Here is a 15,385-nt window from a genome sequence, read left to right on the forward strand (position 1 = left end):
TTTTTTTTTTTTTTTTTTGATAAGATTGAACAATTGATGTCTACAGGTCAGCAGATTCAAAAGACAATCCTGGATGTCGTGGATGTTGATGATCCAGATACTATAGACTGGTCCTATGGCTACTTGAAAAGATTACAATCAGCTACATCCACATTATACAATGCATCTTTGAATAAAGTTATGTTAAGGCCGAATGAAGAAGCTGCACGGTGTCACATCTGTGCTTACATGGCTTGCCAGAAATTACAAGAGAAAAATATTCCTGATTTACAATTTTATATGGATAATATTCCATTAGAACCAAAGAAAATCAATCATCTGCTTGATGTGTTTAAGCAACAATTATATCAGTTATCCCCCATTAAGGGAATACAATGGTCTCCAAGTCCCAAGAAGAAAAGTCAAAGAAATTCACCCTTGAAAAATAATGATAGATTTATTGCGACTGATCCAAAGGTGTTACGTGAACAATTGTTTGGAACTCCATCCAAACGGAAGGGTGGAGTTAAAGAAAGTTCATTACCACCAACGGTACCAATGTTTGCTGATGATCTTGCAGATGAACCTCCTTCTGATAGCCCACTAACACCAAGAAGGAAGTTAGCCTTTGAAGAAGACGATAGTGATGACGAACGAACTAACGAACTATCCAAAAGGAGAAAGATAAATAACAAAGAGACAGGTGGTTCAAAGGATAACGTAAAAGGTGAATCTATCTTTGGTGGTAAAAATATTCCTCATGATGAAAAAATAGTTGATGATAGCGACAGTGACGATAACTATAATCCTGCCAATGAAAACTCACAGGATGCTGCAAATGATTCTGACCTTGATACTGATAAGGACAACTTAGAGGACGTAATATCAGATAATAAAACGTCACCGAAGATACCATTACCAACGAAAATTCCACGTTCTGGTGGAACAAAATTGAATAAAACACACTATTCTTTCGATAAGGCAAATTTATTGACGAAACGCTTTGGTAAACCAACATTGGATGAAGTTATCCAATTATGCAACCAATTTGAATTACCTAAAGCGATTGCATTACACGTGTTAGATTCATTCCTAATAAATGCCAATTATTTAATGTGTCCTTGGCAATTTCTATGCGGGCTAGTCATGAATTGTGTGTATGTAATATTTCATGAAAGAAGAAGTAAGGATCCCAGAGTAGATCATTTAATTATGGAGAAAATGTTGTATTCGATGCATTGTTCAGGAGTCGAAGAAGTAGTTGAATGTATCAAGATTGTGAGGGAAGTAGTGACTGGTGAAAAATGGTTTAGAGATATGCAGATTAATAATAACTACTTCGATGGACAAGATTATGAAGAAGTTATTATTGGGAAATTGGGTTCAATGTTGCAAAAAAAAAATTATTTAGTTACAGATGATCAGTTCGCTATTTGGAGACGAAGAATTGAACAAGACTTATCCATGAGATCAACGAGATGATAAAGTTTGATGAATATGTTTAAGTTATTGATTAATAATAAATAAATACATAAAAGTGTAATTATATTTATATTTTTCTTATGAAAGTTTCGATTAGAATTGTTATTATTTACAAAAGAAAAAAATAATCATGAGCAAACACACATATATATACGTACAGAGAAAAGTATTCAGATATAGGAGGAGAAATAGAAGTTAACCAAATAAGAAGAGATGGTTCACATATGACCTTGTGCACGATACTGAGCCAAAGCTTCTTCAACTTTAGCTCTAACGACAGGGTCAGCTCTAATTCTCTTTTGAACTTTAGCAGCTTCAGCAAATGTTGTAGCTTGTAATTTTTCTTCAATGGTTCTAGCTAGATCAGCTGCTTCTTCGAACAAAGTGATGGCGTTGTCAACATCTTCTTCTTGTAATTTCAATTGAGCTAAACCAACCTTAGCTTGTTCGGATCTTGGGTCAAGTTTACAAGCTTCTTCGAATAACACTGAGGCTTCTTTAAAGTTTTCAATACTTGGTTGTCTAGAGATTACGGTAGCTTTACCTACCAAAGGCGCAATACCAACACGAATTGTTGATTGTTGTTTTTCTAATTTTCTGGCGATTTCATATTGTTTAGTAGCTTCTTCAAAATCTCCTTTATCAGCTAAAATTTCAGCAAAGAAAGTTGGAACTTCTGGAGCAATTGGAAATTTCTGTCTTGCAATATCAAAATGTTCTTTACAACCTTCAAAATTAGATTCGCGATACTCTAGACATGCTAATTGAATGTAAGGGAAAATATTATTTTCATCAGATTCTTTAGATTTAACAAAATCAGCTCTAGCCAAATCATATTTCTGAGTAATGAAATATAATTGACCTCTATGATAATAAGTAGCGGAACAATTTGGATCCAATTCAAGAGCTTTATCGAAGTAAGTGAAATAATCCTGAGTATCACCTTTATCAGCCATGGTTAAAGCCATATAGATATAAGAATTGACCCGAGGATGTAGATTAATGGCTTTTTTAATATTTTCTTGAGCACCAACCAAATCGTTCTTTAAGAATTTAAAGATACCGACATATTCCAAAGCAATTGCCAATTTATTCTTAACAATCTCATTAGTCTTATCAGTTTCATATAGTTCGACGAATCCCTTTGCAGCAATATCAAAATCTTTTTCAGCCTTTAAATAACCTTCATTAGTTGCTGAATATAATTCAGTTAAACCATTTTTCAATAATTTATCATTTTCATTATTTTCATCGTAATTATCAAAAGTAGTTTCTGGTTTAAAGATACCAAAGAATGAAGCCATAGCAGTATTCGAAGGCAATTGCTGAGCAATGACAGGAACAGCAGCTTCATCATCATCTGAGATACTCAATTTTTCTTTCAATACTCTCATTGCTTGTTTGTTCAAGTTACGTTCTAACATTGGTTCAATAGAAGCACCGCTATAGTCGTTATTTAAAGATAACACAGATAAATCAAACATTGCATCAGAGTAACGTTCTAAGGCTTCATAGGCAGAGGCTCTTCTTAGCAAAGCCTTTGAATAATCAGATCTTAATTCCAATGCCTTTGTAGTGAATTCAATGACTTTCTCTTGATCATTTAAGGTAACGTAACATGCAGATATGTTAGAATAATATACTGGGTCTTGTTTCAATTTCAAAGCGTGATTATAATATTTCAAAGCTTCTTGCATATTTTGAGCCTTGAAAAATTCATTACCTTTATCCTTCAATAGTGTAGCAATAGTGTCCTTCTTTTCGGAAGATAAAGCCATGATCTGTTCAAGATCCGGTTCACCATTAGTCAATATAGGATAATCGTGACTCTTAGCCTTTTTCTTATTCTTTTTCTTATTTTTCTTATTAGATTTACTCTTTGAAGAAGTAGAGCCAGCAGTCAAATCTGAATCGGGAGAACCTCCTCTTGCAGCGACTTCATCTTGCAACTGTTTGTAGTAATAGTACGCACCGACCGCAGCAGACCCTGCAGCAATTGTAGCGATTGCAGCCACAATAGCAGTTCTGTTCCTCTTAACAAAACCGTCCATTATTTTCTTTACCTTAAAATTAAATCCAGGTATATGGTGTCTCTATGTGTATGCAAGTAGAACCAAAAATCAAACCAAACCAAAATAGAACTAGTCTAAGAAGAATAACTTATATTATCAATTTGGGAAACTAGTTACAGGATATATACAGATAGATAGATATACAGATATGGATATGGATATGGATGTGTTATTGTATTAAATTACTTTGAAAGTGTTGAAAGTGTCGAGGATTTCTTCACATTTTTGTGCTGCGAGCGAGAAACTGAAAAGAACAACGACCGACACCTCGTCGTTCCGAGTGACAAAGGGGTTTCTCTTGTATTTGAAAGAGAGTCAAATCACATCAACACACAGGAAGCATCATCAGCACGATTGTCACCGTTACTGGAGGCTCCTTTACCGTCCCTGTCCCATTCCCATTGGGACTTATCCCTCCTACGCGACTGTAACCATTGTTTCTTGCACTCCCTATAAGCATCGAAGTATTCCTTACATAATTGACGATCGTAATTATTTAACTCCAGACACTTCATCGACATCTTACTGGACTCCTCACATGGGTCGAAGAACTGCGAGTCGCCCTTCGCTTGAAACCGAAACCTGTTCCACGTAGACTCGGGATCATCTGGGTAGTATTTGTAACTCCCTGTGTCCTGCGAATCCGGAGTATAATTCACTTGAGTCTTTTCCGTTTCCGCTAACAACTTCCCGTCCTTCTTCTCACTAGCTTTATCATCTGGCAATACACCACTCATCGTTAAGTCAGCTGTATATCCCTATAAACACATATCCACACACAACCATCACCATCACTTTCACCATCACCATCACCATCTCTCTTTCCCTCTCTTATAGAACCTCAAATTCCACTATTGGCATAACTCGCTCAGTGTCTCCGCCGGAAAGGACAAAACGGTTTGGAGTTTTCCCTCTCTCACACAATTTCTGTTTATTTTTTGGCTCTGATTTTCTGGGTGGGGGCAGAACTCAAAAGAGACCCCAAACCACACATCACCAAGGTACATCGATATCCATCTGAAACCGCTAGATACACACGACCAAAGGAAGTTAGGAGCCCTTCATAGAAGAATACTGGTTTATATTTTTGATAAGGTATAACTAGATCATCACTGACACACACACGTACGTTCAAGAAGCATCTGTGGTTGTCTTTCCCTCCGTTTCTGCCTCCTTTTTGTAATTTTTAGTTTGTTTGTTTATTACTAGATCAACTAAACTAGATATTAGAAATATTAGAAATAATAATATTAATATATATACGTAGATATATCGAGAGAACAGTGATATGTACCATTTTAATCAGACTAATCAGTCATCGACCTCGGGATCTCAACGTGCTGGTAATGCATTCTCCGCTTTTGGAATATCCCATACTTCAAATTCAGCTGCTGCAACAGCCACTACTACCACAAGTACTCATGATAGTGGCGATGAAACTCCTCATGATCAAGGACCATTACCTATTGCGCTGTCATTAACAGGTAATAACAGCAACAGTACAAGCTCTAATAATGTTGCTGGCGCTTTGCATAATAGTATAGCCGCAATGACTGCTGCCGCTACTGCTACAACTACTAATACAACCGCAGCTACTAATCATTTGTTAAATGTAAATAATGCTCCACATGGAACTGCTGCTACAGCGGCGGCTGTAGCAGCAGTTGCGGCTAATTCATATGCAACTACATCAGCTGCCGCCACAGCTGCCGCCACGGCTGCCGATTTAGCAATGGGTAATAGTAATGGTGATTCGAATACTAACTCTAAGAACGTTCGCCATTATGTTTATTCAGCAGATCAACCAAATGCAGATTCTTTGTTACATTTGGATCTACCAGAAAATACAATCTTACCACCAAAACTTGACTCAAAGGAATTAAAGAAATTAAAGGACAAGAATGGATTATTTAGTCTAAGATTGACACCTTTCATTGATAACGTCTCCACAACAAATCAAGGTCTTTATTTTGATCCCATTGTAAGAACTGCAGGTCCAGGATCACAATTAGTCATTGGAAGATATACAGAAAGAGTTCGTGAAGCAATCTCAAAATTACCTGAAAATTATCATCCAGTAGTATTCAAATCAAAAGTTATATCAAGGACTCACGGTTGTTTTAAAGTCGATTCCCAAGGGAATTGGTTCATTAAGGATGTCAAATCCTCCTCAGGTACTTTTTTAAATCATCAACGTCTTTCGCCTGCTTCTACTTTATCAAAGGATATTCCATTACATGATAGTGATGTATTACAACTTGGTATGGATTTTAGAGGTGGGACAGAAGAAATATATAGATGTGTGAAAATGAGAATCGAACTTAATAAATCATGGAAGAGGAAAGCAAATGCATTCAATAAAGAAGCTTTAAACAAGATTAAAGAATTGCAAAAATTAACCAATGGTGGAATAGATGAAGAAGATTGCTCCATTTGTTTAAGTAAAATTAAACCATGTCAAGCAATTTTCATCTCACCCTGTTCCCATAGTTGGCATTTCCATTGTGTAAGAAGATTAGTTATGTCTTCTTATCCACAATTTGTTTGTCCAAACTGCAGAGCCGCTTGTGATTTAGAGGCTACAATAGAATCTAGTGACTCAGAAGATGCACTTTCAGATGCAGAAGAAGAACAAATACAAGATAACATTAACAGCAATAGCATACAAGAGAGTAGTAATGATGGTAATAATAATAATAACAATTCAATACGTACTGGCCAATTAGATCCATCTTTTCGTTTGGCAAGCACCAGTATTCATCATGATAGTAATAATCATAATAATATGGTTCAGGATAGTCAGTTAGATCCAAATGTACTCAACGGTCTAGGAGTCCAATTAGACGATCCGAAGAATGATATCGATATGGAGAGCTGAAACCAATTTTTCTTCCATCGTTGTACCGCATTCTTCCCTTGCTACTAACAAATTTTTAGTACTCATAGGATCATTAATATATACACATTCTCATCATTGAAAAGTCATACACAACTTCCCTCCATTTATTTAGATTATTATCATTGTCATCCTTCACAGTTAAAATATATACTTATTTAAAATTTATTTTTGCTTTTCTTAATATTTTCATTCATAACATTCTTTTTAAAATTTATAATATCTTTTACTATATCATATTTCATTAAATGAACTAACAAAACCACAGTTTCAATTATTTTATTTGAAATGAGTTATGTTCAATACATACATACATGTATATTACTATTTCATCATTTACAATAACTCGTAGGTACTAAACCCTTTTCGCCATTAACTTCACCATATGTCCAACCACTTCCATCATCACCTTTAATAACTGTGACAACATCACCAGCAGACAAAGTTAGTTCATCGGAGTCCTGTGCCTCATACGCAAACGTAGCCGTCAATGTTCTAGTTGGAACAGCTGCACGCCTTGGAGGTGGCACGCTAGGAGGAGATGTGGCTTTTCTATTTTCAGCACTAATGTGCACATAAGATGTTGGCACGAGACCTGCTTCCCCAGTAGATAAATTTTTTACCTTTGTCCATCCTGAACCTGAATCTACAGCTACCAATTCTATTTGATCTCCTAACGACAAAGATATTTCGTCACTGTCTTGTTCCTCATATGCATAGAGGACTTTATTACCATTATTACTTCCACCACCACTGGAACTTGTTTTCTGGTTCGTTGTAGTGTGGGTATGAGTAGTCTCGCTGCTGAATACAGACTCATTATCTGGTTTATCATTATTACCATTATTATTGTTATTCTGAACACTAGATCTCTTATTGTGAGAACCACCAAATAATGATATACCATTTGAATGGCCCCCACCTGAAGAACGAGAACTACCACCACTATTAACTTCACTTAAAATATTGAGACCTTTAAATTTCGAGAATAAACCACCACTAGATTTCCTCTTTGATTTATTCAGATCAATGTTGTCCGTTGATAAATCATATTCCGCTGGTACATTATTTTGAATACTTTCAACAGTAACTTCTGCTTGCAATTTTGTTGTCTCGTGCAATACAAAACTGGAAATAACTGAAAGATAACTCTTCAAATTTTCATAAAATTTTTGACCATTTTTCCCATGATTACCATTAGCCTCCATGTCATCTTTCAAAGCTTGTTTAGTTTTATTAAAACCTGATAATTTACTTAATTCAGTTTTAGTTAAATCGTCGAGTCTATTATAATCATTTTCGGCCTGTTTCAATTTGATTCGTAAATCTTGAACTTCACTCTCAGATGGAACTGCGAAAGTTTCATCTTCATGCCATATTGGAGATGGCACATATTGAAAATCATTAGGCTCTTTCCAATTTTTCAAGTTATGTTTGATAAACATGGCTGTACTTAAAGATGGTTTATTATGGGATATAACATCATTAGATTTTGTAAGACGTCCCTTTATATTTTCACCAAATTCAAGTTCACTATCGTTAGCTGCTTTCCAAATATCATTTAATAAAAGAATTTTCGATTCATTCAAATCTTGTAACAAATCAACGACTTCTGGAACATCTTGGAAAAAATATTTATCCTTAATTCTGTTGGCTTGATTAATCTTAATCAAATAATCATTCTTCGCAACATTCATATCAACTTGTCTATCTTCCAACTTTCTCTTATTTCTTTCATTATTGCTCTTAGTTAGTTTATTTCTTGTTACTTCTACATTTTCACAGGAATCGTCATAAGCTCTCTTAGCTTTATCTAAATCATTCTTGGCACCATTTTTTTTATCTTCAAGATCATTATTGAAACCATTAATCTTTGTTAGTGTGAAATCTAATTTTACATTCAACCCATTGGCTTGAGCAGCAACAGTCTTTTCAAAATCATTACCCAGTTTCGCATGATCCTTGGAAATAGACTCTGTCTGAGATAGGATGTCATTCCATGTAACAACACTTGCAATCTCAACAGAACCAGGAGTCACTGTGGGAGTTTCACCGACCGAAAGTAAAACAGTGGATGAACTTGTTTTATTAAGGTACTCAGTAGTCAATGCATTTAATTTTTCACTATACTCTTTCTCTATCTTAGCTCTTTGTAAATAAAATTGTTCGATTTCCTTTAACCATTTAATGTTGGCTGAGACCCACTTATACGTTCCTTTGTACGAGTCCTTCAACTCGTTACCAATTGACAATTGCGCACTCATTACGTAGGCCTGTTACTAAAATATTCCTAAATAATTGTTAGATATGGTAGATAGTAGCGATTCAACAATATATTTTAAGGGAAGTTGTTTTTATTTTTGATAGGGAACAACTGAAAGTTTATTTAACTCTTTCATCCGAGTTCCTGCCTTTATGAAATTTTCTTTGTTTTAACAATTAAAGAAATTAAAAGAAAATGAAAACAATCGAAGGATATTTTTACAAAGGAAAAATGGATTTGAATAGCCAAGGAATAGAGCACAGAAGAGAGTAAATTATTCTGAATTATATCCATCAGAATCGATAATTTGCAAATATAAACTCTTTACGATAAAAATTATAAAACTAACCCCCCCAAAAATGAACGGATATACAGTTGGTGAGAATGGAACTAATTCTGGGATGACAGAACAACATCAGTTCCAATTGTTCGAAGAATCTCTCAGGAAGGTTAATAAACTTGTATTCCAAATGTTGATAAATGAAATTATACCACTCTCTATGAGTGTTGAGAGAAAATTGGAGAAATCTAATGACGAAGAGGTTAGCAGTAATATGTCCAAGTTGGATGTCAATGAAGATAGCAATACTACAAATCTTCTAAAAGATATTGTTCCATCCAATCAACTAATACATGACCTTTTAGATACTAAAGATGAGGATAAATACAACAAAGTGATAGATCGAGTAAGGAATATCGGATTCCAAGTCGGGAACAAACTCTCTGAGTTATTAATATTTACAAATAATCCGAATTTACAATTTAAAGATATGGATATTTTGTTAATAATGAAATTTGTGTGTCGTGATGTATGGAAACAATTGTATGGGAAACAAATTGATAATTTAAAGACCAATCATAGAGGTACCTTTTATCTATTTGACTACGATTACCCACCTATTCGAGAATTTTGTATCGAAGAAAATGCATTAAAGAAAGAATTAAAATTGGTGGAACCTTTCCTCGAATTTCCGGTAGGTATAATAAAAGGTGTTTTGGCGTCGTTAGGGTACCCTCCTGAACAAGTGATCTGTCTCGCCACTTTTGTAGATAGACCTAATAATGATATACCAGATACAAGTTTTGCTAAAGGGATAAGTTTCCATATTCAAATTACTACTCAAAATAATCAATAGAGGGGTTTGAATTGAACACTTATACGTAACTCACAAATCGACAATAATCAATTCAAAATAAAGTACAATTATAATTTTGAATAATATCATATTCATGAATATTGTAAACGTTACAAAGTAAGATATATAAATATCATACATATATATATATATATATATATAAATAATTAATTATTATGGTTGGGAATTCAGTTATATTATTTCAATCTGGTCCTTCATCCAGTTGAAACTTAGGATCTTGATTCGACAATAATGATGCTGTATTAATGGAATTTGGAATATTATCAGAGGTTGTACCACTTTGTGGTTTGACTGGATACGTCATTTGGTAGTTATTAATGACATTTGGATTAGGAACCGTAGAGGATACATTTTGAGAGTTGTTCATACCATTCCCAGTTAATTGTAAAATATTACCTACAAGGGCATCTTGTGGGACAAATGGTTGAGTCTGTTGTGGTTTTGGCGTTGTGTTCTGGTTAAGTTGTGGTTGTTTGATACCTTGTGATAACGACGATTCTACCATTTGATTTGGGTTGATAATGCTTGGTGGACCAGTAGTTGTCACAGGAGGAATATGTTGAATTGTGTGTGGCGCTGTGGTATAATTTCCATTTTCCACCATTTGTTGTGTGTCAATATTTCCAGACATTACTCTAGGATTTGTATGTTCTGATGTGATAGACATTGGACTAGTCAATAAATCATTATTCGGAACGATTTTAGTCGAACCTTTACCACGACCTTTTATACCTTTATTAGAATTTTTATAAATGGATGCAAAATAATTCAATAAATCTTTCTCACTTTCTGGAACTGAATTAATATCTGTTTCCATAGTGGCTAATTTATTAGTTAATTCTAGTAAAGTTTGAAGATGAAATCTATTTTGATGTGCTTTCATGTTTCCTAATTGAGTGAATCCCTTATTACAATTATCCAATCTACAAATAAATGGTTTAATATTTTGATGTGTGAGTAAATGAGCAGCCAAATTACCCTTACGTGAAAATTTCTTGAAACAAACATCACAAGAGTACGGTTTTTCACCAGTATGTAATTTTTGATGAGTACGTAAATTCCCACCTTGAGTGAAATGCCTCCCACAGAATTTACATTTGAATGGTTTACGTCCTACATGAGAACGGATATGTACTTCCAAATGTGTTGGTTGTGAGAAATATTTGTGACAATATTGACATTGATATCTTTTATCCTTTGGATATATTGTGTTAGCGATTGGTTTTATTGAAACCATGTTACTTCCTGATACTAACGATGAAACATCTCCATTTGAATCCATAATTAAGGGTCTTGAACTTTGAAGATCGATCTTTGGCTTTTCTATACCGCCTACCAATTCATCCTTTGGAGGCATTATTCCTGAGTTTTCTTCTAGAATCAATTCTCCATTTGGTTTAGTCTTTACTTTATCGGTGATTCCCTTTTGACGTGCTTGAATCATCAACATCAATTGATCAACCTTTGTTGAGCCGACTAATTTTAAATTATCATCTTCATTTTCATGATCACTTGAAGTTTCAATGTCTTGTTTGTCAATCTTTCCCTTCTTCTTATTTTTTTTAAATTTTTTCTTCTTATTTTTCGTATTCAGAGTACTTCTCCTTTTATGTAAGGGATCCATATGGGTATCAATTTGGATATCATTATCATCTACAACATAATTATTGGTATTACTGTTTAAGCTTGGTGTATTAATGTGTTCTTCCTCCATAGGGTCTAACAATTGAATACTTCTCTTTCTTAAGGGGTCTATGGATATTTGAGGCCCGACTTGAGACAACCTTCCTGAAGTTCCTGAAGTTCCTGAGGTTCCTGAATCCAGAGAGTCTCTCATTGAAGATTTCCTTGATCTAAACTGGAAATTGAAATCGTCGTTAAACTTCAAGTTTCTCGGGTTATAGAACGCACCAGGTTGTGCAGCAGCCAACTGTTGCTGCTGCTGTTGGAGTGGCTGTTGTTGTTGCATAAATGTTTCGAACTCAGTACTTGAATTTGAAAGTCTATTTCCATTCGTACCACTACTATTCTGTTGTTGAGACACCTGTGGAATAAGCATAGGGGGTTTCATTGAATCCTTTCTAAAGATATCCAATTCATTTGTAGTAGGATCGTTTGGTAAGAAAAACGTTGACATTGAAGAATTTCTTTTGCTGTACGAAGGCTGTCTTAATACTTGTTGATTTGGATTCATCGCATTATTAGTACCACTCGTACTACCACCAGCACCACTTGTCATAATATTCCCATTTACAATAGAATATCCTCTACCAAAAGGATTCAGCAGCATTGGATTTCCATCCTGTGATAGACTATATCTTTGTTGATTTGATGGTACATCCCAAAACGGCACGATCCCACTAGTACTACCTCCACTATTGCTATTATTATTATTTGTATACATCCAGTCATTTTGCTGCTGTTGCTGCTGCTGTTGCTGCTGCTGTTGCTGCTGCTGCTGTAATTGCAACTGTTGTTGTTGTGTTAACTGCATTTGATTCGGACGTTGAATTCCTTGTTGATATGTCGGTGTTCCACCACTAGCACCTGTATTACTGATATACCTTTGATACTGGTTATTACTATTACTATTACTATTATTCATCTCTTTCTTTTTTCTTTTTCACAAGGGACTCAGTACTTTAAAAAAACAAACTTGTATCTAGAAAATAAATGACTCTAAATTATAATATACCTGGTTTTTCTGTTCACTGATCTTTCATGCCCAGACGTTTCCCTTTTTTTCCCTTATTCTTCAGTTGGCCCCTTTCCCTATATCGCTGCCCTCTGTATATCAACAAATAATTAGTTGGGTCTGTTGGATGTTATTATTATATATTTATATTATTACGGTATCTATATAAAAAAGAACCCTATGCAGTGTAAATGAAATGTGAGCGTGCGGGTCAGGGAAGAGAGGGTTGATCAATCGATCGCTGTCCTTTTTGGTTGTTACTCCGTCACTTTTTCTCCCTTTTACCAGAAAAACCACACCGAACCAAAGCGAACCGCACCGAGCCGCTGGATTTCTTTGCGTAATTAGCGGAGTAATTCGCAGCGGCGGGTGGCGGCAGGGCACTTCTCATGCCGCGTTCGCTCTCCGTTTATTTTCTTTGGCGGTGGGCGGTGGGCGGTGGGTCGGCCGGTAACCCGAGCAACGCTGATGTCTTCTTGTCTTTTGAGGGGACGGCACCAGGCGGCGCGGGGCACGTGAATTAGGGTTTGAGATTAGGGCAGGAGCCACGTGAGCTAGGGCATACTTACCAGTCTGCCGCATCCCATCCGTCGTCGTCGTCGTCGTCGTCGTCGCTGGCATTGGTGGCAGGCAGCTTGGTCTTGTCCGTATCACTGGCAATGTCATTAAAATCGTCCCAGCCATTATCACCATCATCATCCCAACCGTCGTTGACATCGTTGGTTGTAGCAGGACGAACAGTGACAGGCGTCGTTTGCTTCGCTTGCTTCGCTGATCTCATCGACACCACGGGCATTGCAAGTCTCTCACTAGGTGGCGCCATTATATTTGTGGCCGTGGTTGCCGGCGACATCTCTCTCAATGTAGGCCTATGAATGTCTGTGGTGGTTGGCACGGAGACGTGCAATCCACGCAAGAAACCAATACACATGTCATCCATCTCTTTCATTTCAATCTCTTGTGTTCTACCGAACTTCTTCAGCGTCGGCTCGATTTGATCAGTCTCACTCTTAACATTACCGAATTTCTCAATCGCTGCAGTCTCTAATGTCTTCAAATATTTATCAAATAATGTCCTTGCTGCAGTTCTGATCCCTGAGTCGCTGTCTAATAACCCCGGTGCTATCACACTCATAATCTTATTAGCGATCACGTCACTGCCAAACAATGGCAAACATTGCTCAAGTCCATACAATGCAGCTAATCTTGTCTCGGATTCCGGATCCTTAAGAGACTTGGTGAAGATCGTCGCTAAGACACTATCACGATTACTCAATGCCTTTAATTGAGGGGCAATTCGCGATACAACAAGTAATGTCTCTGTACGTACTTTAACACTCGGATCCACTTGAGTCTTTGCAATGCTACGTAATAGTTCATTGTTTAATTGACGCTCTGTTAATAATTCAACAATATATGGTATATTACGTAACGTTAATAACCTTAAGGATTCCTCAGAATCAATCAACCCTTGTAAGAAATATGGGAATACTTTGTCGCTGAATTGGAAACTATCATTGGTAACATCTTTTAAAAATCCATGACAATGCATTAATAATAAACATCTGATTTCTCTATCGGCTAATCTCCACATCCCCCATAATAAAGTATCGATCTCAACAGTACGACATTTGGTAGCAATAATATATTCTAATAATAAAGCTAAAGATATGACAATATTTCCTTGATATATTGCTTGTTGAGTGGACATCCATGTTATCGTAGAACATAACTCGGGAACGATTAATCTATCAAGAAGTCCAGGTGTGAAACTTTGTAACCATTTACGACTATCTTTCATCCCAGTAATATGATCACGGATAGTTATGTTAAATTGAATCAATGTCTCCATTTTCTCTTTATCATTAGCAATATGTAATTCTTTTAAATGACCATAACTTTCTACAATTTGTTTTGCTTCCTTCCATACTTTAGTATTCTGTAAAGTTTTCAAAAAATTTGAAACATTAAGTTGTCCATTAATTCTTTGTTTATTAATGATACTTTTAAGTTCTATAGGGATACTTCCTACTTTTGGTAACAAAGTCTCTAAGGTCTCACCAAGACACATCATATCCCATTTCTCTAGTGTTCCCTTTATACGATTACCAGTAAATCGTTGAACCTCAGCAATATATTGATCTGGTTGTTGACGTGCATCTTCTGCTAACATACAACATTCTAAACCAAATATGACCCATTCACCTGATTCATTATAAAATATACTACGATCAGATAGATTCCCAATAAAAAACTTACTTTCCAGTAATCCAACAGCTTGACACAGATCCCAAATACCCATGTACATAGCCTCAGAACTCAATGATAATTCTCCATCAACAGGCTTGACATACTCTGTTACAATTAGAAGAGAATCTAACACTACAGTTTGCTCATCGATTGTCGTACCGTTACTACCATCCATAACATCTAGTACGTTACATAAACCAGGGAAACGGATCCTCTTAGCACATCTTAGATCATTGAGTATAAAACGACGATCTGCTCCTTCTTTGGGTCTAAACACAGTGACATGTTTATCTAATGTCTCAGGTTTCTTTGAACGAGCTTCAAAGAGTTGCCATTGGGCTGTTTCATGATAAGGTGTACTTTCAATACTGTAAGGCAACTGGAAGTTACTTAGTCCTCTGAACAAACTACTAAAATTCATATTGACAGACTGATAATATATGCCTTTTGTCTATATATATATTTTATGTTGATCTGTCCTTAACCAAATTAAGTTGTCTGTCTATGTTGATGTTTTGTTTATATAGCCATTTTATAACGTGTCGCGATTGAAAAATTTTTCAGGTTTTCTTTTCGTAAACAATACTTACT

At 35.7% G+C, this 15,385-nt stretch overlaps 8 protein-coding genes across 8 annotated transcripts; 3 read left to right on the top strand and 5 right to left on the bottom strand.

Moving 5' to 3' along the window:
* Nucleotides 1-36: 36 nt before the first annotated feature.
* On the top strand, nt 37-1,461 carry ORC6 (origin recognition complex subunit 6; the record flags this gene model as incomplete). The annotated part of the gene is made up of 1 exon (XM_041550119.1): nt 37-1,461. The coding sequence occupies one exon, from the start codon at nt 37-39 to the stop codon at nt 1,459-1,461; it is 1,425 nt and encodes a 474-aa protein (XP_041406053.1).
* A 218-nt stretch (nt 1,462-1,679) lies between these two features.
* Nucleotides 1,680-3,512, bottom strand: TOM71 (protein channel TOM71; the record flags this gene model as incomplete). The annotated part of the gene is made up of 1 exon (XM_041550120.1): nt 1,680-3,512. The coding sequence occupies one exon, from the start codon at nt 3,510-3,512 to the stop codon at nt 1,680-1,682; it is 1,833 nt and encodes a 610-aa protein (XP_041406054.1).
* Nucleotides 3,513-3,853: 341 nt separating this feature from the next.
* Nucleotides 3,854-4,270, bottom strand: COX23 (Cox23p; the record flags this gene model as incomplete). The annotated part of the gene is made up of 1 exon (XM_041550121.1): nt 3,854-4,270. One exon carries the CDS (start codon nt 4,268-4,270, stop codon nt 3,854-3,856), a length of 417 nt encoding a protein of 138 aa, XP_041406055.1.
* Nucleotides 4,271-4,821: 551 nt separating this feature from the next.
* On the top strand, nt 4,822-6,411 carry DMA1 (ubiquitin-conjugating protein DMA1; the record flags this gene model as incomplete). The annotated part of the gene is made up of 1 exon (XM_041550122.1): nt 4,822-6,411. One exon carries the CDS (start codon nt 4,822-4,824, stop codon nt 6,409-6,411), a length of 1,590 nt encoding a protein of 529 aa, XP_041406056.1.
* Nucleotides 6,412-6,761: 350 nt separating this feature from the next.
* BZZ1 (Bzz1p) lies at nt 6,762-8,693 on the bottom strand (the record flags this gene model as incomplete). The annotated part of the gene is made up of 1 exon (XM_041550123.1): nt 6,762-8,693. The coding sequence occupies one exon, from the start codon at nt 8,691-8,693 to the stop codon at nt 6,762-6,764; it is 1,932 nt and encodes a 643-aa protein (XP_041406057.1).
* Nucleotides 8,694-9,051: 358 nt separating this feature from the next.
* Nucleotides 9,052-9,828, top strand: TRS33 (Trs33p; the record flags this gene model as incomplete). Its single annotated transcript, XM_041550124.1, has 1 exon — nt 9,052-9,828. One exon carries the CDS (start codon nt 9,052-9,054, stop codon nt 9,826-9,828), a length of 777 nt encoding a protein of 258 aa, XP_041406058.1.
* A 202-nt stretch (nt 9,829-10,030) lies between these two features.
* On the bottom strand, nt 10,031-12,454 carry AZF1 (Azf1p; the record flags this gene model as incomplete). The annotated part of the gene is made up of 1 exon (XM_041550125.1): nt 10,031-12,454. One exon carries the CDS (start codon nt 12,452-12,454, stop codon nt 10,031-10,033), a length of 2,424 nt encoding a protein of 807 aa, XP_041406059.1.
* Nucleotides 12,455-13,109: 655 nt separating this feature from the next.
* On the bottom strand, nt 13,110-15,215 carry CEX1 (Cex1p; the record flags this gene model as incomplete). The annotated part of the gene is made up of 1 exon (XM_041550126.1): nt 13,110-15,215. The coding sequence occupies one exon, from the start codon at nt 15,213-15,215 to the stop codon at nt 13,110-13,112; it is 2,106 nt and encodes a 701-aa protein (XP_041406060.1).
* Nucleotides 15,216-15,385: the final 170 nt, after the last annotated feature.

Source organism: Maudiozyma barnettii, assembly GCF_903064755.1.
Source record: "Maudiozyma barnettii strain CLIB 1767 genome assembly, contig: KABA2_04, whole genome shotgun sequence".
Classification (NCBI taxonomy): domain Eukaryota; kingdom Fungi; phylum Ascomycota; class Saccharomycetes; order Saccharomycetales; family Saccharomycetaceae; genus Maudiozyma; species Maudiozyma barnettii.